The 25,754-nt window shown below is 43.1% G+C and overlaps 1 protein-coding gene across 1 annotated transcript in view; it reads right to left on the bottom strand.

Moving 5' to 3' along the window:
- LOC126187970 (voltage-dependent calcium channel subunit alpha-2/delta-3) overlaps window positions 1–25,754 on the bottom strand; it is an 865,148-nt gene that overhangs the window by 388,954 nt on the left and 450,440 nt on the right. Inside the window, exon 4 of the mRNA XM_049929356.1 lies at window positions 21,227–21,449. Coding sequence (XP_049785313.1) covers window positions 21,227–21,449 — 223 coding nt within the window. The remainder of the gene's footprint in view (window positions 1–21,226; window positions 21,450–25,754) is intronic.

Raw genomic sequence — 25,754 nt, 5'->3', positions numbered from 1 at the left:
AATCAGACTCCCATGTGTAAAACAACTTCAAACGTCTGATTACTTTACAAATGAATTAATGTATTGGATATTTGAGATTAACCACGTAAGCGAGAAAAAGTTTTAAAAAGTGTGAAATTATGTTCAAAGTTATTTGGAAATCGCTAAGTATTCTCGTTATCAAATATTCCATGAGTACAGTCTGGATAGCTCGCTATCTGTTTTAGGCGAAAGAGCTAGTTTTTTCACACCTCTCAATGTTTACTATGTCCTATTTCCTGAATCATGTGATATACAATGATATAATTTTGCAGGTACGTTCAGCAATATTTGTGGGTACTGTCTGCAACATGTGTTGCGAATTGAGTTAGTAGTAAAGATGTAATAAATTAAAACATCGATCTTGATGAGAAAGTTTTATTGCAGGAACAGTGAAAATATTATGAGTGGTAATCTCATTTTCCTTTCATTAATTTGGTGGGTGGTTTCAGTGAGAAAAAGTTTCGAGAAGGTTTGAAATTATGTATAAAGTTTGTTGGAAGTCATTAAGTCCTCGAGTCTCGAATACTGGATGAATTTTATAGTTTGTATTTTTGCGTGTGGTCAATTACGTTCGTCTCAAGCCAATTACACCCTTTGTAACTGTAAAACGTGACTTTAGTGTGTTAAACCTTTTAGAAATGATCGTACCTCTTAATGAATAGATTATGACAGCATTTTAAATTTTTGTATTCGGTCAATGATCGTATGAAATACTAATTATCAAATTTTTGTTGCCTTGTGTACCGTGAAGCGGTTAGCCGTCTGATAGTGGCAGGGAGCCGTCTCAGTTGGTGGTTGCCGAGTTTACAATTTCGTCTGGTAGATGGTGCGTATGTTACGCGCTACGATACAACACTGATTTACGGTTGCTCACAGAAGTTACTCTCTGACAGTTGGAAGATACACTAGCGCCCCTAGCGGCAAGAAGGCCATTCGTCACGTAATGTTAGATATGCTGTAAGATTAACGTATATTTTTAATTTTTTTCTTCTTGATTTACGAAATAGTTATAGTTCTGTTTTCCAAGTATTGAAAATACTAAGAGACATAAATAACAGTTAAAATAGTAAGTAGAGCCAAAACTGACGAATAGAATGACAAAAAAGTGTTGTAAAAGACGGTCAAATGTTTTTTGAAAAGCTTTGTCCAAAAGTAAGAAATAAAATAGATTAGAGAAATATTTGAGGCAATTTTGAATGCTGCTCGAAATTATTTACAGCAAATGAGGTGTATGAAACATTTCTCTAATCTATTTTATTTCTGACTTTTTTCGCAAAACATTTGACTTTTTTTCAAACCTTCTTTTTATTTTCACGTTTACAGTATGAAGTATAATGTATTCAAATATTGAGCAGTAGATCATTCTATTATTCTTAAGAATATCTAGTTGAAATGAAAGCACAGAAGTTTCAATTTATGCTCCATTTTGATATTTATTTTACTTTTACAATATGAAAGACGGAATTCTACAGTTTATACACCAGTGTAACTTTTTATGTGCAAAGTAGCTAAGCTTCAAAGACGTTAACTTGTAGACATTTCGTTGATATATACTACAACAGCTGTCTGTGAAATATTTTAATTTCTTTACTTATGTTTATCATTTTCAAGAAATTAAACCTTTTACTGCAAAACGAGACCTCACGCTGATCAGATTAATACCCCATTATTCCATTTCCCGCTATTCCTTTGGCAACGAAAATTTGGACAAAAATCACTTGTGTAATTTTCCATCACGTCACTAAGTGTTTCGTTATTAATTTGATTGCTTTCGAGCTATTAAACAATTTCTGCAAGACTACACCTCACAATGGTCCCATTGGTGCTCCTTCTGTCCATTTTCTGCTCTTATTTGGCGATGAAAATTCGGACCAAAATTTTCCCTCACATCAAAATTAATTTTTTCTTAATTATCTTGATTACGTTCAAAAAAGTAAACACTTTTTGCCAACCCAGGCCTCACGCTGGTCAGTTTGACACCCTATTTGTCCATTTCCGACTTCATCTGGCAATGAAAATTTCGGACAGAAATTCATTGTGAAATTCCTATGGGAACCTGTTTTTGCTCCACTTCAGTTTTCCCAAGGGAAAGAAAAATAACTATCCCTATACTATTTGGCGTGTATTCACATCTGTTGTTACGTGATAAGTTGTTGAACATTCCTCTGGTGACCAGAAATAAGCCTGGGAAAGAGGTTTAGTCTAGAAGCAAGTACAAAGCCATCTAGGGTAAAACACAATTTATTACCGAAACACTATGGTCTCTGCTACTCTTATTTGACATAGTTTACAATTTGTACGTAGTCTTTACTAGGTCACATATTGGAAATTACCGTCAAGAAGGACCGTAAGTCAGAACACGTCTTCCTTACTAGATATACGCATTGTTACTGATACCGTAACAGATGTTTGAAAATCAATATGTCTTCTTAACTAATGTTTGGTGTTGGTGAAAACTGCTCTTAGTTTTCTTCTGTCACATACATTTCTTTCGTAATGAAATAAAGATTATTTTATTCTTTTGTTATAGAAATTTTAATAAGAAAACTAGCTGGGTACAGAAAAAAGCGCTGCTTTTTACGTAAGTGTGGTCGCCGGGCATAGCAAAACCGTTGGAGTGTAAAAGTTCGACAAAATCGGAGACATTTGTATATAGTACTAAAAACTGTTGCATGAACCGCTTGTAGTCCACAAAAAATTTTGCTCCCACCACTGTGTAACAAACTAGTGTTGATAAAGTGTTTTGTAAGGGATCTTTCACAAGATGGATACTGCTTTAAGCGACTTTCTATAAAATTTCCCCTCATCAGACAAGAAATATTCAAGGCTGGAATTTTTGCTGGTCCGCAAATCCACAAATTGATGGATTACGAATCTGAAGACAATTAATGTGAGAGAGACAGTTGCATTGACTGCCTTCACGTCTGTTACTGAAAACCTTTTAGGAAATAAAAAGGATCCAGATTACATGTGCATCATCAAAGCCACTTGGAAAAATTTCAAAAAGCTAGGTCGTAACTTCCTACACTTTCATATTAACTCATTCACTGAAAATCTGGGACATTATAGTGAAGAGCAAATAGAACTCTTCCACCAGGACATTAAGGAGACACAGGAGAACTGCCAAAGTGGATCGAATGAAAATATTATGGCTAAAAATTAGTGGATGTTGAAGAGGGAAAGTAAATATCAAGACTCGGGGAGGAAATCATAACAGCAAAAGTTTGAAAATTAGACGTAGAAGTGTACTCACAATGTTGCTAAGAGACGTGGTTTTAGTATTTTTAGTCCGTGCCTAAAAAAATAAAACAAGAATACCGACAGTATAGACATTGATTAAAATTTAAATTTAATAATTATGCTTCAATTAGTTTGGGTTTGTTTACGAAATAACTTTTGTACTAACAGCCACGATTTTCTTTTTATTTATATTTTGCAGTACGCTTTTCGGAAAATGATTGTTTACTTATATATATTTGCAACGGTACTTATTTCTATGTGTCACTATTTTTATTTAAATATACTGTTGAAGCTTCTGAACAAATTAACTGAATCACTTTCCAGTTTCGCATGTTTCTAGTTGTTGTGGTCTTCAGTCCGAAGATTGATTCGATGCAACTCTCATTCGATGCAGCTCTCACGTTGTTCTATCCTGTTCAAGCTTCTGCATCTCCGAATAACTAGTGCAACCCACATACATTTGAACCTGTTCGTGTCTCATGATCTGCCTCTGCAGTGTTTTGCCCCCTCCCTCCCCCCCCCCTTTCCGCTTTCCTAGAATATTAAAAACTGACAATTCCTTGATGCTCAGAATTGTCCTTTCAGCCCCTTTCTTCTTTTAGTCACGATACGTCACAAATTTCTTTGATTCCCAATTCTGTTAGGTATTTCATCATTAGTTACGGGAGCTACACATCTAATCTTCAGCGTTCTTCTGTACCAACACATTTCAAAAGCTTCTATTGTCCCTCTGTCTGAACTGCTTCTTGTCCATGCTACAATCCAGACAAATGCCTTCAGGAAAGAAGTCATTTCCTTACAATTAAACTTATATTCGATGTTAACAAATTTCTCTTCTTCAAAAACATTTTTCTTGCCATCGCCAGTCTACATTTTATATCCCCCTACTTCGCCCATAATAACTTATTTTATTGACCAAATACCAAAACTCATCTACTACTTTTGGTCCCTCTGAATCGCCTGGTTACACAGACTGCATCCGCCGCGCGGAGTGGCCGTGCGTTTTGATGGCCCATGTCACGGTTTGCGCGGCTCTTCCCGCCGGAGGTTCGAGTCCTCCCTCGGGCATGGGTGTGTGTGTTGATCATAGCATAAGTTAGTTTAAGTAGTGTGTAAGTTTAGAGGCCGATGACCTCAACAGTTTATTCCCTTAGGAACTCACACACATTTGAACTGCATCCCATTATCCTAACTTCGCTTTTGCTATGTTCATCTTATAGCCTCTTTTCAAGACACTTCCCATTCCATCCGACTGTACTTCGAAATTGTTTGCTCTCTCTGACAGAATTACAATGTCATCGACAAACCGTAGTTTTTATTTCTTCTTCCCAATACCTTTCCCAGTTTACAGATCGAAAAACATTGGGAATAGGCTACGAACTGTCACATTCCCGTTTCAATCACAGTTCCCTATTCATGTCGTTCGTCTCGTACAACTGTCGTTAGGTTTCTGTACAGGTTATAAATATCCTTTCGCTCCCTGTATTTTACCCTTACTACTTTCAGAAATTTAAAGAGTGTATTCCAGTGAAGTGTCAAAAGGTTTTTCCAAATCTACAAATGTTATGATCTTAGTTTCTTCTTTCCTTAACCAGACTTCAAAGATAAGTCTTAGTGTCGCATGTTACCACATTTCTTAGGAACACAAACTCATCTCTTCCAAGGTCAGCTTCTATCAGTTTTTCCATTCTGCTATAAATAATAAATCAGTGTTTGGCTACATGACTTACTAAAGTCATAGTTCAGTAGTATTCACACTTGTCGGTTCCTTTCTTTGCGTGCTACTGATTTCCATCTGAGCTCTTGTTATTCATACAGTTGCTACTTTTTTCTCCAAAAGCGTTTTTAATTTTCCTGTTGGCGTAATCTATCTTTCCCCTAGCTGTGCATGTTTCTATAGATTTACATTTGTTCTCTAGCCTCTCCTACTTAGCCATTTTGCATTTTCCACTTCCTGACACTTTCATTTTTAGACTCTCATATTCCCTTTCGCCTCCTTCGTTTGCTGCGTTGTTATATTTTTTCCCTTCATCAGTTAAATTCAATATCTCGTGTTATTCAAGGATTTCTACCTGCCCGTGTCTTTTTACCTATTTGATTCTCTGGTGCTTTACTTTTGCATCTCTCGAAACTACCCATTCGTCTTACTCTGTATTCCTTGCCCCTCTATCAGTCATTCGTTGCCTCATGCTCCTGCCTCATGTTCTCTTTGAAAGTCTCAACAACCGCTGGTTCTTTCAACTTATCCTGGTCCTATCTCTTTTATTTCCTACCTTTTTCAAATTCTACAGTTTTAATCTATAATTTAAAACTAATAAATTATGGTTGGACACACCTGCCTCTGGAAATGTCTCACAGTTTAAAATCTGCTTCCGAAATCTCTGACTTATCATTATATAATCAATCTGAAACCTTCCGGTGTCTCAAAGTCTCTACCACGTATACAATCTTCTTTCAAGATTCTTAAGCCAAGTGTTAGCGATGATTAAATTATGCTCTGTGCAAAATTCTACCAGGCGGCTTCGTCTTCCATTCCTTCTTTTAGTCTATATTCTCCTATTTTTCCTACTCTTCCTCCCCTACTACCGAAGTCCAGTTGCCCATCATAGTTTAATTTTCCTCTTCTTAATTATCTCTCATCACACATTCATTCAATCTCTTTATTATTTGCTGACTTAGTTGGCGGATAAACTTTTATTACTTTGTTCGATGTTGTCTTTGTGTCTGTCTTGGCTTCGATAATGCGTTCGCTATGCTGCCCCTAGTAGCTTTCAGGATTCTTATTCGTTGTTAGACCTACTCCTGCGCTACTTCTATTTGATTTTTTATTTATAACCTGTATTCACACGACCAGAAGTCCTGTTCATCCTGCCACTGCACGTCAATAATACTCACTGTATTTTCTAACCTACCTACCCGATTAAGGTATCTAATATTCCACGCTTCTATCCATAAATTACCGGTTTTGTTTTTCTGATGATATCTTCCCGACTAGTCTCCACCCGGAGATCAGAATGGAGGACTGCGGTTTACTGGCAGAAAACTCACTTGTCCGCCCTCTTCTGGAGTACTGTTGTGCAATGTGGGATCCGCATCAGATAGGACTGACGGAGGACATCGAAAAAATTCAAAGAAGGGCAACCTGTTTTGTATTATCGTGTAATGGGGTGTGTGTGCCAAGGATATTATACGTGGACTGGGGTAACAATCATCAAAACAAATGCGTTTTTCGTTGCGGCAGAATCTTCTCGTGAAATTTTAATGACCAACTTTTACCTCCGACTGCGAAAATATTCTGTTGGCATCCGCCTACATAGGGAGTAATAATCATTATGATAAAATAAGAGAAATCAGATCTCGCACAGAAAGATTTAAGTGTTGGTTTTTCCCGAGCGCCGTTCGAGATTGGAATGACAGAAATAGCTTGAAGGAGGTTCGACGAACCATTTGCCAGGCACTTATTTGTGAATTGCAGAGAAATCTTGTAGATGCAGATGCAGATGTTTAACTAAAAAGTTGAGATGCATATCCAGGGAAAAATAACGGCTGTAGTTTTCCCTTCATTTCAGCCGTTAATATTTTATCTTCATGTTTTTGGAGTATGAATCGAACTCCAGGTCTTCCAACAGACGTACCTTACGACCTTTGTTTAGCCTGTGGAGTATTTTGAAATTTTGCTCTCTTATCAGAATGAGTGTCTTGTATTGTTTGTACGTGGGGATATTACTGATGTTGTGTCGGGTGTGTGTGTGTGTTTAGGCCTCAATGTGCTCTGTTTACATGATGTTGAAAACTCGGCCTGTTTGTCATAGGTTGAATGTAGAGAATTCTAGTCATATTATTTTGTATATTCCTGACTCTGAATATGTATGATTGCAATTTATGTTACGTATTAGGTTTGTTGTAGCTTAGTAGATGTAGAGAATCCAGTTTCTACTCTGAGGGTTTTGAAGATATTTACAATCTTTGCCAATTTGTGGGATGCTAGATATACATTTGGTTTTATTTTCGTTTTTTGTGGTGTGATTTGTATCAGAGTCTTTCTTCATTTTGCCTAGATATGCATCAACCATCGAAGCACTATTTTTATTTCCGATTGCGTGTTTTCTTGATTCAAAGGTATTTTAATTGCCCTAAGCAGCACTGAACTTTGTTGTTGTTGTTGTGGTCCTCAGTCCAGAGACTGGTTTGATGCAGCTCTCCATGCTACTCTATCCTGTGCAAGCTTCTTCATCTCCAAGTACCAACTGCAACCTACATCCATCTTAATCTGCTTAGCGTATTCATATCTTGGTCTCCCTCTACGATTTTTACCCTCCACGCTGACCTTCAATACTAAATTGGTGATCCCTTGATGCCTTAGAACATGTCCTACCAACAGATACCTTCTTCTAGTCGAGTTGTGCCACAAATTCCTCTTCTCCGCACTTCTATTCAGTACCTCCTCATGAGTTACGATATCTACCCATCTAATCTCCAGCATTCTTCTGTAGCACCACATTTCGAAAGCTTGTCTATTTATCGTTCATGTTTCACTTCCGTACATGGCTACACTCCATACAAATACTTTCAGAAAAGACTTCCAACACTTAAATCTATACTCGATGTTAACAAACGTCTCATTCTGTAAACTAATTCCTTCAGCATCACCCGATTTATTTCGACTACATTCGATTATGCTCGTTTTGATTTTGTTGATGTTCATCTTATATTCTCCTTTCAAGACGCTCTCCTTTCCGTTCAACTGCTCTTCTAGGTCCTTCGCTGTCTCTGGCAGAACAATGTCATCGGCAAAACTCGATGTTTTTATTTCTTCTCCATGGATCTTAATTCCTTCTCCGAATTTTTCTTTTGGTTCCTTTGCTGCTTGCTCAATATACAGATTGAATAACATCGGGTATAGGCTACAACCCTGTCTCACTCCCTTTCCAACCACTGCTTCCCTTTAAATACCCCACGACTCTTATAACTGCCATCTGGTTTCTGTACAAATTGTAAATAGCCTTTCGCTCTCTGTATTTACCCCTCCCACTTCCAGAATTTGAAAGAAAGTATTCCAGCCAACATTGTCAAAAGCTTTCTCTAAGTCTACAAATGCCAGAAACGTAGGTTTGCCTTTCCTTAATCTATCTTATAAGATAAGTCGTAGGGTCAATATTGCCTTACTTGTTGCAGCATTTTTACGGAATTCAAATTGATCTTCCCCGAGGTCTTCTACCAGTTTTTCCATTCGTCTGTAAGGAATTCGTGTTAGTATTTTGCTGCCGTGACTTATTAAACTGATAGTTCGGTAATTTTCACACCCGTCAACACCTGCTTTCTGTGGGATTGGAGTTATTATATTCTTCTTGAAGTCTGAGGGTATTTCGCCAGTCTCATACATCTTGCTCACTAGATGGTAGAGTTTTGTCAGGGTTGGCTCTCCCATGGCTGAACTATACGCCGCTTGTTTACGACGGTTTGGGTGACACGAAGTTGCAGGGGTTGTGTTGTTGACTATTGTATTTTTCCTATAAATTATGAATGTACATGTGTTGTTGTGTCTCGTAATATTTAGGTCTAGGTAACAGATAGTTTTGTCTTGTTCATGTTCCATTGTAAATGTAATTTTCTGTTGTAGACTACTGAAGAAATTTACGATGCCTGCTATGGTTTTGGCGTCGCCTTTTGCTACCAGGAGTGTGACATTATCTCCTAGAAAACTCAGTTTCTTTTAGGCAGTGTTCTTGGCTATTAAACAGTTTGTGTTCCAAGTGGGTTGTTTACATGCCGGTTGTGGTACCAGATATACATGCCCCTGTTGCTGTGCCATCTGTATACCTAAGCAGGGCCGGCCAGAAATTCTGCACGCGTGCGGTGCTCCTGCACATGTGCAACTTCCAGGCCACAGCGTGCACGCCGCAGCCGTCAGTGTTCATGTAGTGCATGTTTGTACGCACAGATGTCGCTTTATCCACTTGCTGAGATACTCTGTACCGGCGCATTCTAGTGCTTTTTCCACAGCTTGCAAGCCAACCATGGGAAGGTATTTCCGTATTAAACATTTAAAATACTGTCACAGTCTACTCATTGAGACGTCTACTTTTATGTTAACAGTTTAACCCAATAAGACAAGTAATACAGTTAACAACCGTGGGTTTTTATTAAGGCAGCTTGACTGACGGCACGTAAATACGCGTAATGCTTTTGATCTAGTATTTAAGAAAGAGAGCACTTAGCGACTTCTCAGCAAGGTCCTGGAATCTATCCTCACCCGACGCACCCACCAGCATCTCCGCCAGCACCGCCTCCTTCCCATTACGTAGTGTGGCTTTCGGCCGTCCTTCTCTTCCGACGACCTTCTCCTTCACCTCACTCATCTCCTTTCCGACCAGCTTAATTCCCGTCGCTCCGCAATCTTCCTCTCCCTGGACCTCGAACGTGCTTATGACCGCGTATGGCATTCTGGTCTCCTCTTCAAGCTCCAAACCTTCGCCCTTCCCATTAACTACGTCCGTCTGATCAGCTCTTTCTCTCCCGCCGTCCTTCCTATGTCACCATCCATAACACAGATTCCTACACCTTTTTCCCCTCCGCCGGTGTGCCCCAAGGCTCCGTCCTCTCCCCCCTTCTGTACCTTTTGTACACGGCGGACATGCCGCCGCCGTCACCCCCCGTCCACCTTCTCCAGTTTTCCGATGACACCGCCTTCCTTGTCCTTGCCCCCACCCTGCAGCGCTCCCAACACCTTCTCCAATCCCATCTTGACCGGTTCACCGCTTGGTGCAACCAGTGGTTGCTCAAGGTCAATCCCTCCAAAACCCAGGCGATCATTGTAGGCAAAACCACCCCTTCCTTCCGCCTCCTTGATTTCTATATCACCATCTGTGGCCGTCCTAACGCCCCCACTCCCACCCTTAAGTACCTTGGCGTCACCCTCGACCGTCACCTCTCCTGGACTCCACAGCTCCAGACAATCCAAGCCAAGGCACGCTCCTGACAGTCTCCTCAAGCTCCTCTCCGGCCGTACGTGGGGTCTGGACCCCTCCACCATCCTCCACACCTATAAATCCCTCATCCGCCCTATCCTTTGTTTCGCCCATCCGGCTTGGATCTCCGCCCCCCCCCCCCTACCTTTTATAAATCCCTCCAAATCCTTGAATGTTATGCTCTCCGCCTCGCCTATCGCATCCGTCTCCCCTCCCCCACGCGGATCATGTACGATCTCATCCCCTTCCCCCACCTCCTCCTTTTCCTTGAAAGGATACGGATCCTGTACACCTCCCGTAAAGTCGATCCTCCTCACCCGCTAGTCTCCCCGATCCTCTCCCACCCCCGCCCGCTACTGCGCCTGTATTCCCACGTCCCACCCGGTCTCCATCTCTCCACCCTCCTTACCCTCTCCCAAGGTGGCTTCCGTCAGCTCCCCCTCCCTGATGATGTCCTCCTCCCTTCTATCTACCCCTCCTATCAACTTTGACCCTGCCCCACCCCCCACTTCCGGTGTCCTTTCCTTTAGGCACCCTCCCTCCCTTCTCTTCCCTTCCCTTCTCTTTCTTTTTCCCCCATCCCCTCCCTCCACCCCTCTTCCCCCAGGCTTCCCCTCCCCCTTCCTCCCTCCCCCTATCTCCCCTGCCCGTGGCATCTCTGCTCTCCCCACTCCCTCTCCCACCCCCCCTCCTCCTCTCTTGGCAGGTCCCCGGACTCGCACACGCTCAGTGAACATTCGCGCGCTGGAGATCATCGCCATCTGTGTCTCTTGTGTGTGACGTCGTTTTGTGTTTTTTAATGTCCGCCGTCACGCTTCTACGTTCACTTGTGCCGTCAGATTCACCAGTGTTCTGTACGCCGTGTCAACGTGTTTTCTGTGTTTAGCGTCGAGTGTGAACGGCTCCGTGTTTTTTGTGTATCTGTGACCACTCTTTTTTTGCACGTCGGTATGTTCATTCTGATTCTCCATTCTGTGTTCTGTTATTGCCAACACTATGGCTGAAGAGCGGCGTAGCATGCCGCTGACAGCCTACCTGTTGTTTAGGTATTAAAATAACAATAAAGGGAAAAAAATAGCGACTTCCAACGAACCTTAGTCATGATTTCAAATAACATTAAACCAATGCAAGGTTTCCTATAACTAATTCTCGGTGCCCTCAGTTACACCCACATAATTTCTGTCTCGCTGACCTCTGAACAGAATGACAACCGCAGACCACTCGATGATCACCTGTACCATTATTGCTGTATCTTTCATCAGTTCCGTCTGAAATCTGCGTAATAAACGACAATTAGATGAATATTATGTTTTATCGACTTCAGCTGAGCTTAGCCCTTCACACATTAAAAAAAAAAACCTAAATGTAAGTATACAACAATCGGTTTAATGACCAATTTTCCTGATAATAATGTAACCTGGAGCAGAATGAGGCAATAATGCACAGTTAGTAAACACTAATTTTTAATTATGAAAGGAATAAATCCAAACACGTTTATCACTGGTCATGCGAAGTGATATAGTTAATATCGGGCACAAAAGCACGGCTCATTGACAAACGCAAGCAATTGCGGGAGATTTTCATCACTGATGCTTGATCGAAACGACCGAGAACATAGATCTGCCGTCCGTTGCTTTTTCACAGTACCTGCCATTTCTCGGTACTTCTCTGTCAAGGTTACGGTCACCAGGGGGTAAACGAGACTGGATATGTTGCGCTCTTCCTTGTACCACATAAACAGGGAAGAGGAGCCGCCGCCGTTCATTTAGGACATATGTCTAATAACAGATGTCGCTGTCGCTCGCTGTCGCACACGTGCGCACATGTGCAGCACTTCCGCACGTCTGCACACTGTGCAGCGTTTGACCGGCCCTGTCATAAAGTGTAAAGCACTTGTAACTTAGGAATAGCTGGAGAAGTTCCATGAAGTTCAAGTACGCGGAATAGTATGCGGTTGTTGTGAACAAAACATTGAAATTGCAAATAGACTCACGCCGAAATTCTGGCGGTGTATGAACTAACTACAGGGCCGTATCCAGTCGTAGCGGAATGGTGCCAACAATTTGATCAAGGCTGTATAGACGTGGCTGATGTTGATCAGGAAGTTCAGATCTTGCAGCATTTGATTTCCACTTTTCAGCAAACAGAAAAAGTCATATGTGGGAAAAAATTTTTGCAACGATGATGACATTCACAGGTCTGTGACGAAGGAGCCAGTGTCTAGCGGCGAGGAACTGAACGGTTTCTAGGACGTTCCGACCCTTGTTTACAGAGACTTGGTAACTATGTTGAAAAATCGTGTTCTGCATCTTTGTTACTTTGTAGTGTATTGTGTCTTTCATTAAAAGTTACTTGGCCTGCCATGATAACGCGTAATCTTTCAGAATGAATTTTCACTCTGGACCGGATTGTGCGCTGATCTGATACTCTCTGACAGATTAAAACTGTTTACCAGATCGAGACTCCAGTGTGGGACCTTTGCTTTTAGCAGATAAGTCCTCCACCGTCTTTTTTGTCGTCATTCTTCCGATGTGTATCTTCGCCGTTTTTCGTCACTGTCTCTATGCGAATGTCGCATGGCATATTTCAGATTCTATCGATGAGACCATCACTCAGTTTCTTTTTAATTTTATTTATTTTTTATTATAAATGTTTGCCAGTTATCTGACGAAAGACGCTGAGCTACCGTGCCGGCAGAACCTTGGTATACGACCTGAGCTATCCAAACGTGACTCACGACCCGCACTCACAACTATACTTCAGCCAGTACGTCGCCACGTATCTCCCTTACGGGTCGTGAGTTGGGTGTGGATAGTTCAGTCGGTGAAGCACTAGTCCGCGAAATTAAAAGAACCCAGTTTCGGGTACCGGACTGGCTCACAATTTTAATCTGACAGAAAGTTTCGACATGTACCTCATTTTTTTAATTTCCTTCGTATTTTTTGACAGAGTAAACATATTGATAATCTATACTCGCTTTAACGATTGGTCACTGTAACCTCACAAAACAATTAGCGTGTTATCGTGACCATATTAACCACCAGGATGCATTTATCAATTTTTTCTATGTAAAGCTATGCACTGTTTAGGTTCCGCAATCGTACAAGGTGTAGGCAAATGAAAAAAAGAGACAGATGGAAAAGAAGTAAGTAAACTGTTTATTATTTCAAAAGTAATCGCCATAACTGTTAATAAATTTATCCCACTGTGAGACAAGACGGGCCGGCCGCTGTGGCCGAGCGTTTCTAGGCGCTTCAGTCCGTAACTGCGCTGCTGCTACGGTCGCAGGTTCGAATCCTGCCTCGGACATTGATGTGTGTGATGTCCTTAGGCTAGTTAGGTTTAAGTAGTTCTAAGTCTAGGGGACTGATGACCTCAGATGTTAAGTCCCATAGTGCCTAGAGCCATTTTAACCATTTTTGAAGACAAGACGGGTTGTGCCTTCATGGAAAAATGTTTGCGGTTGCCTACGGAACCATGAATGTTCCTAGGCTTGCACCAATACGTCCGAAGCAAATTGACGGCCACGAATGAGTTTCTACAGAGCTACAAGGTTGTATCGAGTACGCTACTTATGTTTCGCTGGGAAACCCTTACACATTCTCCATACAGTTCAGATCTCTCTCCAACATTTTTGGAGGCCTGAAGAAAGACATTCATGACCGTCGTTTTGCTTCCGAAGAAGAGGGGCACGCCTGGGTGCAATCATGGTTTGGTAGGCAACCGCAAACGTTTTTCCACGAGGCCACTGACCCCCTTGTCTCGCAGTGGGATAAATTTATTGACAGTTATGAGAATTGCTTGTGAAATAATAAACAATTTAATTAATTTTTTCCCTCTGTCTCATATGATTGTCGCTTATAGTTCTAGGTGAGTTATGTCCCTCTTTAGGCATTCCCTGTTAGTTGGTTATCTTGTCAGCAAATACATAATTATTAAAAATCATTGTAGATCTAAAAAATATTTACTGGCAGTATATATGTAAATAGCACCATAGTTCCTGGAGGTGTACATACATAAAATACCACTTCGTATGTACAGGGTGATTCAGCTGTCCCTAGTAGTGGGATACATTTTCGCTGGAGGCCACAGTTTCCTAGTTATTCAAGAAACACGTACAAAAGTAATTTTAAAACGAACCTCCACCCCACACTCACCCCTCACCAGTTAGGATTTCTATGTGTCCCTCGTGACACGTTTGAGGGCGTTTCTGCACCGCGTAAGCAATATAGGGCGACTCCGATACGGTTGTATAAGCACCGCCGTTTAGGCAAGGGATTAGTTTGACATTCGTGTCTTCCGATGCGTATGCGGTAAATACAGAAACATCAACTATGCCTACGTTATTACCAAATGCTTCCGAACAGGAGCAACATTCTGTTTTGCTTTTATTGGCTGACGAAGGAGTATCATCGATAGACATCCATTGGAAAATGAATAATGGGCATGGGGAGAAATTACGGAGAACAATTAAGGTGAAACGTCCGGGAAAACTCCGACATGAATTCCTGCTACTTCATCATAACGCACGCCCCCCATGTTGAAAATGTAACACGCAAGTCATGCCAAATCAAGTTAGAGACACTCGGGCGCCTGTCATGTAGTCTTGATCTCTTCCCATGCGGTTAACACGCATTCGATCCCTTAAAAAAGGTGTTGAAAGATCAACGATTTCTTTGCGACGTGGATGTGCAGCAGGCAGTGATGGACTTCCTCACACAGCCTGGTGCGTTGTGCGATGATTGCCTCAACGCTCACGGCGATTTTGACTAACTGGCGTACCGATTCTGGACTGTACGGTCGTGGAAGGGGAACTTTTTCATCATGCTTTATATGTGGTAACAGAAGGAACAAACCAAGTTTTGGACACGAGAAGAAAGGATGGAAACGATTACACGTGCAGAATGGTATAAATATCTAGCAGTAAAAATGACACAAGATAGTAAACAAGATGCGGAGATTAATTCAACAATAAACTCTGGAAAGTTCAGTATTGGAACATTACATGGTACATTATGGAATCAACAGATTGTAAAGTAAAGGAAAAAATCTTCAAAACAATTATTAGAAGCGTTATGACACATGGATCAGAAGTAAAGAAAACGGAATTCCAATCAATAGAAATATTGATGGCAACTAAGATGGTCTATTGGAGACGTTTGTAGACATATTAGTGCAGAAAAGCTTTAGAAATGAAGTCACAAGGAAGGAAAATTCATGTCACAAAAGATTATGTGAACGAAAGACAACTCGTATGGTATGGACATACGAAAGGATGTCAGAGGAGAAATTGCTGTGGCCGATCATCGCGTGGGAACCACTAGCAAAGAAAAAAAGAGGGAGAGCACTGGCCACATTAACAAAAGGTTCAAGAATGGCTCTGAGCAGTATGGAACTTAACATCAGAGGTCATCAGTCTCCTAGAACTTAGAACTACTTAAACCTAACTAACCTAAGGACATCACACACAACCATGCCCGAGGCAGGATTCGAACCTGCGACCGTAGCAGCAGCGCGGTTCTCGACTGAAGCGCCTAGTACCGCTCGGCCACAAGAGCCGGCTTAACACAAGGAATTCACGCATTAATTAGAGGAAAAAGTAGTGAAGAACATATGTGGACAGATAGGCACAAATGAAGAATGAAAATTAAGATTGGTGTATAATCTTTCATTACCAGAAAACGTAAGCATAACGTAAGAATCGGGAATGATAACAACATGTAAATATAAAATATTAAGAAGGAACATTGTGTTAATTGATGTCATTATACTGAGGTGACTGAAGTGATGGGACACCTCGTAAGATCGTACCCGGACCTTCTTCTGCCCATTGTAGTGCAGCAGCTCAATGTGGCGTAGGCTCAACAAGTCGTTGCAGAAATACTGAGCAATGCTACCTCTATAACTGTCCATAACTGCGAAAGTGTTGCCGGTGAAGGATTTTGTGCTCAAACAGACCTTAATATCATGTCTCATAAATGTATGATGGAATTCATGTCGGGCGAAGTGGGTGGCCAAATCATTCGCTCGAATTGTCCAGGATATTTTTCAAATGAATCGCGAACAGTGTGGCCCAGTGAATGGCGCATTGTCATCCATTAAAATTCCATCGTTGTTTGGGGACATGAAGTCCATGAATGGCTGTACATGGTCTCCAAGTAGCCTAGGACCAAGTCCATTCTACGAGGGTCACTCCAAAAGAAATGCACACTGCAAGGTGCATTCAAGTTCTAAGGCCTCCGATTTCTTTTCTCCGGACTGGAAAGAGATAGAAACATGTGCATTGTTTTAAAATGAGGCCGCGTTCATTGTCAATACGTCCCAGAGATGGCAGCACTGTACGGCAGATGGAATTTTACCGCCAGCGGCGAGAATGAGAACTGTTTTAAATACTTAAAATGGCGACGTTTTCCTTACTTGAACAGCATGCAAACATTCGTCTTCTGAATTTGCGTGGTGTGAAACCAATTGAAATTCATCGACAGTTGAAGGAGACATGTGGTGATGGAGTTATGGATGTGTCGAAAGTGCGTTCGTGGGCGCGACAGTTTAATGAAGGCAGAACATCGTGTGACAACAAACCAAAACAATCTCGGGCTCGCACAAGCCGGTCTGACGACATGATCGAGAAAGTGGAGAGAATTGTTTTGGGGGATCGCCGAATGACTGTTGAACAGATCGCCTCCAGAGTTGGCATTTCTGTGGGTTCTGTGCACATAATCCTGCATGACGACCTGAAAATGCGAAAAGTGTCAGCCAGGTGGGTGCCAGAAATGCTGACGGACGACCACATGGCTGCCCGTGTGGCATGTTGCCAAGCAATGTTGACGCGCAACGACAGCATGAATGGGACTTTCTTTTCGTCGGTTGTGACAATGGATGAGATGTGGATGCCATTTTTCAATCCAGAAACAAAGCGCCAGTCTGCTCAATGGAAACACACAGGTTCACCACCACCAAAAAAATTTCAGGTAACCGCCAGTGCTGAAAAAATGATGGTGTCCATGTTCTGGGACAGCGATGGCGTAATCCTTACCCATTGCGTTCCAAAGGGCACTACGGTAACAGGTGCATCCTACGAAAATGTTTTGAAGAACAAATTCCTTCCTGCACTGCAACAAAAACGTCCGGGAAGGGCTGCACGTGTGCTGTTTCACCAAGACAACGCACCCACACATCGAGCTAACGTTACGCAACAGTTTCTTCGTGATAACAAGTTTGAAGTGATTCCTCATGCTCCCGACTCACCTGATCTGGCTCCTAGTGACTTTTGGCTTTTTCCAACGATGAAAGACACTCTCCGTGGGCGCACATTCACCAGCCGTGCTGCTATTGCCTCAGCGATTTTGTCAGCGTTGTGAAAAATGTGTACGTCTGCAGGGCGATTACGTCGAGAAGTAACGCCAGTTTCATCGATTTCGGGTGAGTAGTTAATTAGAAAAAAAATCGGAGGCCTTAGAACTTGAATGCACCTCGTATTTTCGTAAAAATACAGTTTTCATTCTGCACTTGTGAAAGTCTTACAGTGTGTCGATACGTCCTTACCGCTTGTTTTCGCACTTAGTTCAACCTGTTCCCGTAAGTGGCGCCGTCACAGCATGTCTTCAAGATGGCTGATACAATTGACGTTCGTCAGAAAAGCAAGGTGCTGTCATAGAATTCCTGTGCTGTGAAAACGAGACAGTGGGAAACATCCACAAGAGGTGGAAAAAGGTTTATGGAGATGCTGCTGCCGATCGCAGTACAGTTAGTCGGTGGGCAAGCAGGTTACGTAATGAAAGCGGGCACGGCAATATTGAGGATTGTCCTCGGAGTGGCAGGCCTCATACTGCACACACTCCAGACAATGTGCAGAGAGTTAACGAATTGGTGACTGCTGACACACGCATCACAGTGAACCAATTGCCACGCTACATTGGGATAGGGGAAGTGTTTGAAGAATACTGAAAATGTTGGTGTTAAAAAAAGGTTTGTGCCAGGTGGGCTCCCAGGATGTTGACAGTAGCTCACAAAGAAACAAGGAAAACGGTATGCAGCGAACTTTTGCAACAGTACGAGAATTGTGGAGATGAATTTCTTGGAATAATTGTGACAGGTGATGAAACATGGCTCCATCATTTTTCACCAGAGACGAAAAGGCAATCAATGGGGTGGCATAATGTAAGTTCACCCAAGAAAAAAAATTCAAAACTACACTTTCTGCTGGAAAAGTTATGATTACGGTGTTTTTCGATTCCGAAGGACTCTTGCTTGTGGACATCATGCCAAGCGGAACCACCATAAATGCTGATGCATATGTGACGACACTCAAGAAACTTCAAGCTCGACTGAGTCGTGTTCGACCACATCGGAAAAAGCAGGATGTTTTGCTGTTGCACGACAATGCACGGCCACATGTCAGCCAAAAAATCATGGAAGCGATCACAAAACTCGGATGGACAAAACTGAAACACCCGCCTTACAGTCCGTGTGACTATCATCTCTTTGGGAAACTGAAAGACTCTCTTCGTGGAACAAGGTTTGAAGATGATGATTCCCTTGTGCACGCTGCCGAACAGTGGCTCCAACAGGTTGGTGCGGAATTTTACAGTGCGGTTATACAGGCGCTGGGTCCAAGATGGCGTAAGGCAGTTGAGAGGCATGGAAATTACGTGGAGAAATGAAAATATTGTTCCTAAAGGATGTCTCTACACACTGTAAAACTTTCAAAGATGTAGAATAAAAGATGGATTCAAAAAAATAATGTGTATTTCTTTTGGAGTGACCCTCGTATATAAAAACATCCAAACGACTAAGGAGCCACCACCAGCTTGCACAATGCGTTGTTGACAATCTGGGTCCATGGCTTTGAGGGGCCTGGGCCACACTCGAACCATACCATCAGCTCTTACCAGCTGAAATCGGGACTCATCTGGCCAGACGCGGCTTTCCAGTCGTCTAGGGTCCAACCGATGCGCTCACGAGTCCAGGAGAGGCGCTGCAGGCGATGTGGTGATGCTAGCAAAGGCATTCGCATTCGTTGTGTTCTCCCATAGCCCATTTACGCCAAATTGTGCCGCGTTGTCCTACGAATACGTTTGTCGTACGACCCACATAGATTCCTGTGGTTATTTCAATAATTGGTGCTTGTCGTTAGCACTGACAACCTTACTCAAACGCCGCTGCTCTCGGTCGTTAAGTGAAGGTCGTCGTCAACTGCGTTGTCCTTGGTGAGAGGTAATGTCAGAAATTTGGTATTCTCCGCACTGTCTTGATATTGTGGAGCTCAGAAAATTGAATTTCATAATGATTTCCGAAATGAGATGTCCCATGTGTCTAGCCCCAATTACCATTACGAGTTCAGAGTCTTTGAATTCCCTTGGTGCGGCCATAATCACGTCGAATACATTTTCACGCGGAACACGGCAGTACAAGTGACAGCTCCGCCAATGCAATGCTCCTTTATACGGGGTGTTGAAAAAGTCTCTCCGCAGTGCCGTATGATTGTTAGCCGCGCGTGCCGTATGATTGTTCGGGTTACTTCCTTTCACGTGGACTCTCCCAACGTTCCACTGTTTCGTTTATCTTAGTCAGCGTCAGTAGTATCGTTGGTGTGTGTCGTTACGTGCTGACGTGAACGTTCAAGTTTAGTTCCTTCCTTCGTTTGTTTCGTTATGGCACTGTTAAAATGCTAACCATTGAAGGACATGTGTGTTTAGTCCGACAAGTGTTCAAAGCTGGTGGTAAATACACAGTTTCAGTTCGTCAAACATTTAATTCAGTTTTCCCGGAGACAACACTCCCACATCGCGATACTGTGCGAGATTAGATTAACAAATCGAAGTATGGGTTCAATGACAGATGCACCGAGAAGTGGTCGTCCTAGCGTTTTGTCTGAGGATAAACTACTCGATATTTCCGATAAAATGTCAATGAGTCCGAACAAGTCAGTAACAAATCTCGCCCAAGAAATCGATGTTAGTGTCGGAACGACCCATACAGCTGTAAGTAAAAAATTAGAACTTTTCCCATACAAAGTAACAGTCGTGCAAGAACTGAAACATACTGATCATGGCAAGAGACTGCATTATTGTCAATGGTTGAAAAATTTCGTTCAACAAAATGGAAGGGATATTATTAATAAAACGTTTTTCACTGACGAGGCGTGGTTTCTTTAATCCGGGTACGTGAACTAGCAAAAAAAAAAAAGAAAAAAAAAAAAAGTGGCTCGGAGCACTATGGGACTTAGAGTTTGAATTGCAACTTCTAGACGTCGGATTGTGGGTCCCATATTTTTCAACGAAACAATAAACGCACAACGATACTGCAGTGATATTCTGTACCTATTCATAGGAGAACTTATGTTAAGTGAAATACTGAACGGTTATTTTCAACAGCTCGCGTTTCAATGTTACTGCTCGCTGATGTTTTTGGTGATCGCATAATTTCACAGGGACTTTGGCCCCACGATCGCCTGACCTAACATCACCTGACTTTCTCTTCTGGGGTGAAGCGGAAGCAACTGTCTATAAATACCGTCCAAAATCCATCGATGAATTGAAAACTGCAATATCCACTTCCACTGCTTCTGTTACAGAAGAAATGTCACACCTTGTCTTTGGAAACATGATTGGACGAATTGAATTGTGTAGTCAACAACAGGGGGGACACTTTCAACATTTAATGTGAAAATTTGTAAGTAAAAATGAATATTTAATAAATTAATAACTTATATTTCACCTAGTTTCATTTCGGTATATTCACTGCGGCATATGGCACGCGCGGCTAACAATCATACGACACTGCGGAGAGACGTTTTGAACACCCCGTACCTTGCGTATGCGATACTACTGCAATCTTGTTTTTACACACCGCTCTCTCACGACTTCTGTCACCTCGGTGTATGATCGCGCAGTTGTGTTCGGATTTAACATCGAACTGACACTGGTGGAGGTTAGCTCCCAGCCTGTGCACGATCATGACCCGCTGTGTCGGAGAAGGCAGCGGGCGGGACCCACCTGAGTCGTGCACGTCGGGCGGCATGAGCACGGCGCTGAGGCTGGTGTTGACGGCGAGCTGGTCGAAGTGGCGGTTGGGCGTGAGCGCCATCTCCTGGTAGCCGGGCCGCAGCCGGCCGTCCGGCCCGTACTCGTTGAGGCGGCGCGAGTTGTAGTAGCGCGCACCCGACGACCGCTCCGGCCGGTGTGACAGCGCCGCCTGCTCCGCCGAGTCCATGATCCTCTGCGCACAAACAACACGAGCAGGACCGCCGTGAGACACAGGCAGCAGCAACGGCTACGGAGCGAGCATGGTTTACTCTAAACTACACCGAAGCGCCAAAGAAACTGGTATAGGCATGCATACTCAAATACAGACATACGTAAACAGGCACACCCCTCCCGATGATGCCCTCTCTCCCTCCATATATTCCTCCTATCAACTCTGATCCTCACCCATCCCTCCTTTCCGCCGTCCTTTCTCTGGGCTCCCTCTTCCCCCCCCCCCCATTCCATCCTGTTCTTCTCCCAGCCTACCCTCTCCCTACCTCCCTTCCCCCCCTCCCCCGAGTCCTTTTGTATTCCCCTCCACTGCCTTTCCCACTCCCTGCCGCGTCTGCCCAGCACCCCCCCCCCCCGTCTCTTATGGGTCCTCGTCCTCCATCGGCTCCTTTCCCCCTCTCCCCCCTTACGTTTTCCCTATCCTTCCGCCCTCCCCCCCCCTTTTATTTTCCCATCATCTGTCCAGGTCTCCCCCCCCCCCCCCACCTGCCCTCAGCTGTAGTATGTCATATTTGCCAACTTTTTAGTGCAGTGTTCAAGTGAATGTTCAGTGTTGTTCGTGTTTCCAAAGTGTTACGAAGAGCAATCATGCTGTCGCTGGGTGTGAATTTTATGTCTGTTGCGAACAGAAACCAGACTGTCGCCGTGTTTTTTAATTGTCTGTCTATTATTTTACCTGTCTGCTTCATATGTATTTTATTAGCATCATCATCCCTTTGTTTCTATGTTTGAAGTTCCACAATTTTTTTCCGCCATGTTGCCATTTCAGTTTCCGATTTTATCGCCTGTTTTTATTATTTATTATCTTCCTCTTTTTAAAACAAATTCTGTAGGCTGAAGAGCGGCATACTAAGCTGCTGCCAGCCCGCCCCCTTCGTGGGGAATCGAAACTCAATAAAGAAGAAGAAAAAAAAAGGCACAATATGGCGCTGCGGTCGACACAACAAGCGTCTGGCGCAGTTGTTTGATCAGTTACTCATGCTACAATGGCAGGTTATCAAGATTTAAGTGAGTTTGAACTTGGTATTATGGTCGGGGCACGAGCGATGGGACACAGCATCTCCGAGGCAGCGATGAAGTGAGGATTGTCCCCTATGACCATTTCATGAATGTACCGCGAATATCCGGAATGCGGTAAAACATAAAATCTCTGAAATCGCTGAGGCCGGAAAATGAATAGCGACCAAAGACGACTCAAGAGAATCGTTCAACGTGACAGAAGTGCAACCCTTCCGCAAATTGCTGCAGATTTCAGTGCTGGGCCATCAACATGTGTCTGCCTGCGAACCATTCAACGAAACATGATCGATATGGACTTTCGAAGCCGAAGGCCCACTGGTGTACCCTTGATGACTGTACGACACAAAGCTTCACGCCTCGCCTGGGCCCCTTCAACACCGACATTGGACAGTTGATGAATGTAAGCATGTTGCCTGGTCGGACGAGTCTCGTTTCAAATTGTATCGAGCGGATGGACGTGTACGGGTATGGAGACAACCTCATGCATCCACGGATCCTGCATGCCAGCAGGGGACTGTTCGAGCTGGTGGAGTATCTGTAACGGTGTGGAGCGTGTGCAGTTGGAGTGATATGAGACACCTGGTACGTATACACGGTGTTACAAAAAGGTACGGCCAAACTTTCAGGAAACATTCCTCACACACAAAGAAAGAAAATATGTTAAGTGGACATGTGTCCGGAAACGCTTACTTTCCATGTTAGAGCTCATTTTATTACTTCTCTTCAAATCACATTAATCATGGAATGGAAACACACAGCAACAGAACGTACCAGCGTGACTTCAAACACTTTGTTACAGGAAATGTTCAAAATGTCCTCCGTTAGCGAGGATACATGCATCCACCCTCCGTCGCATGGAATCCCTGATGCGCTGATGCAGCCCTGGAGAATGGCGTATTGTATCACAGCCGTCCACAATACGAGCACGAAGAGTCTCTACATTTGGTACCGGGGTTGCGTAGACAAGAGCTTTCAAATGCCCCCATAAATGAAAGTCAAGTGGGTTGAGGTCAGGAGAGCGTGGAGGCCATGGAATTGGTCCGCCTCTACCAATCCATCGGTCACCGAATCTGTTGTTGAGAAGCGTACGAACACTTCGACTGAAATGTGCAGGAGCTCCATCGTGCATGATCCACATGTTGTGTCGTACTTTTAAAGGCACATGTTCTAGCAGCACAGGTAGAGTATCCCGTATGAAATCATGATAACGTGCTCCATTGAGCGTAGGTGGAAGAACATGGGGCCCAATCAAGACATCACCAACAATACCTGCCCAAACGTTCACAGAAAATCTGTGTTGATGACGTGATTGCACAATTGCGTGCGGATTCTCGTCAGCCCACACATGTTGATTGTGAAAATTTACAATCTGATCACGTTGGAATGAAGCCTCATCCATAAAGAGAACATTTCCACTGAAATGAGGATTGACACACTGTTGGATGAACCATTCGCAGAAGTGTACCCGTGGAGGCCAAACAGCTGCTGATAGTGCCTGCACACGCTGTACATGGTACGGAAACAACTGGTTCCCCTGTAGCACTCTTCATACAGTGACGTGGTCAACGTTACCTTGTACAGCAGCAACTTCTCTGACGCTGACATTAGGGTTATCGTCAACTGCACGAAGAATTGCCTCGTCCATTGTGGGTGTCCTCATCGTTCTAGGTCTTCCCCAGTCGCGAGTCATAGGCTGGACTGTTCCGTGCTCCCTAAGACGCAGATCAATTGCTTCGAACGTCTTCCTGTCGGGACACCTTCGTTCTGGAAATCGGTGTCGATACAAACGTACCGCGCCACGGCTATTGCCCCGTGCTAATCCATACATCAAAAGGGCATCTGCCAACTCCGCATTTATAAACGTTGCACTGACTGCAAAACCACGTTCGTGATGAACACTAACCTGTTAATGCTACGTACTGATGTGCTTGATGCTAGCACTGTAGAGCAATGAGTCGCATGTCAACACAAGCACCGAAGTCAACATTACCTTCCTTCAATTGGGCCAACTGGCGGTGAATCGAGGAAGTACAGTACAAACTGACGAAACTAAAATGAGCTCTAACATGGAAATTAAGCGTTTCCGGACACATGTCCACATAACATCTTTTCTTTAAATGTGTGTGACGAATGCTTCCTGAAAGTTTGGCCGTACCTTTTTGTAACACCCTGTAGATACGACTCTGACAAGTGACACGTACGTAAGCATCCTATCTGATCACCTGCATCCATCCATGTCCATTGAGCGGAACGTGTACTTGTAGAACCATTGTAACCATATGTTGCACAGCAAAGAGTGTACCCATCGAGATATTATAATTTAAGAAATACACGTGATTTTCAATCGCTCATTATCAAATATCCAAGGTATAACATAACACACTTTTTGTAATGCATTATACAGGGTGAGTCAAAAAGGACTTTACAACTTTGGAATAACTTATTGAATCGTGAGATGTGTCATTTTGTAGCGAACAACCTCAAGTTATACGCTAACGTGTCGTGTCATTTTGGTTTGATGTGACCGCCATTTTTACTTATTTTTTATTTCTTTATTTTAGCTTTGGATTATAAGGACCATACAGCCAACAACGGTTATAAAGTGCCAAAGAAACATCATTGCAAAAAGCAGAATAAAACAAAATTGCCAGCCGCGGTGGTCTAACGGTTCTAGGCGCTCAGTGGGGAACCGCGCGACTGCTACGGTCGCAGGTTCGAATCCTGCCTCGGGCATGGATGTGTGTGATGTCCTTAGGTTAGTTAGGTTTAAGTAGTTCTAAGATCTAGGGGACTGATGGCCACAGATGTTAAGTCCCGTAGTGCTCAGAGCCAGAACAAAATTACGAAGTTAGCATACAAAGACTAGACATCTGGCGGCAGTGATAACAAACAGTGACACTGGAGCAGGATTACAAACAGCACTACGCAACAACATTAAGACAAACACTCAGATGCTCTTAAAATAAAATACAACACATGAAAGAGCTGACGCCGTACATCATACAAAAAGTACAACAATAGCTGAAGTTTAAAATTATGAATAATATCATACAACAACATGAGAAATGTAGCATACAGGCAGGCGTACTTAAAAGTAAAAGAAAAACTCAAAATCATGAACACAGTACAACCAACAGTATGTACAATAGTGCCAGTAGAACAGTGAGTTAAAATGCACAAGAAAGCAAGAATGAAAATTTACTTTACGAACCGAGATCTGCGCGCAAATTAAAACACAAAATTACGC

The sequence above is a fragment of the Schistocerca cancellata genome, chromosome 5 (assembly GCF_023864275.1).
Source record: "Schistocerca cancellata isolate TAMUIC-IGC-003103 chromosome 5, iqSchCanc2.1, whole genome shotgun sequence".
NCBI classification, from domain to species: Eukaryota; Metazoa; Arthropoda; class Insecta; order Orthoptera; family Acrididae; genus Schistocerca; species Schistocerca cancellata.
This window is presented reverse-complemented; position numbering and strand designations above follow the sequence as displayed.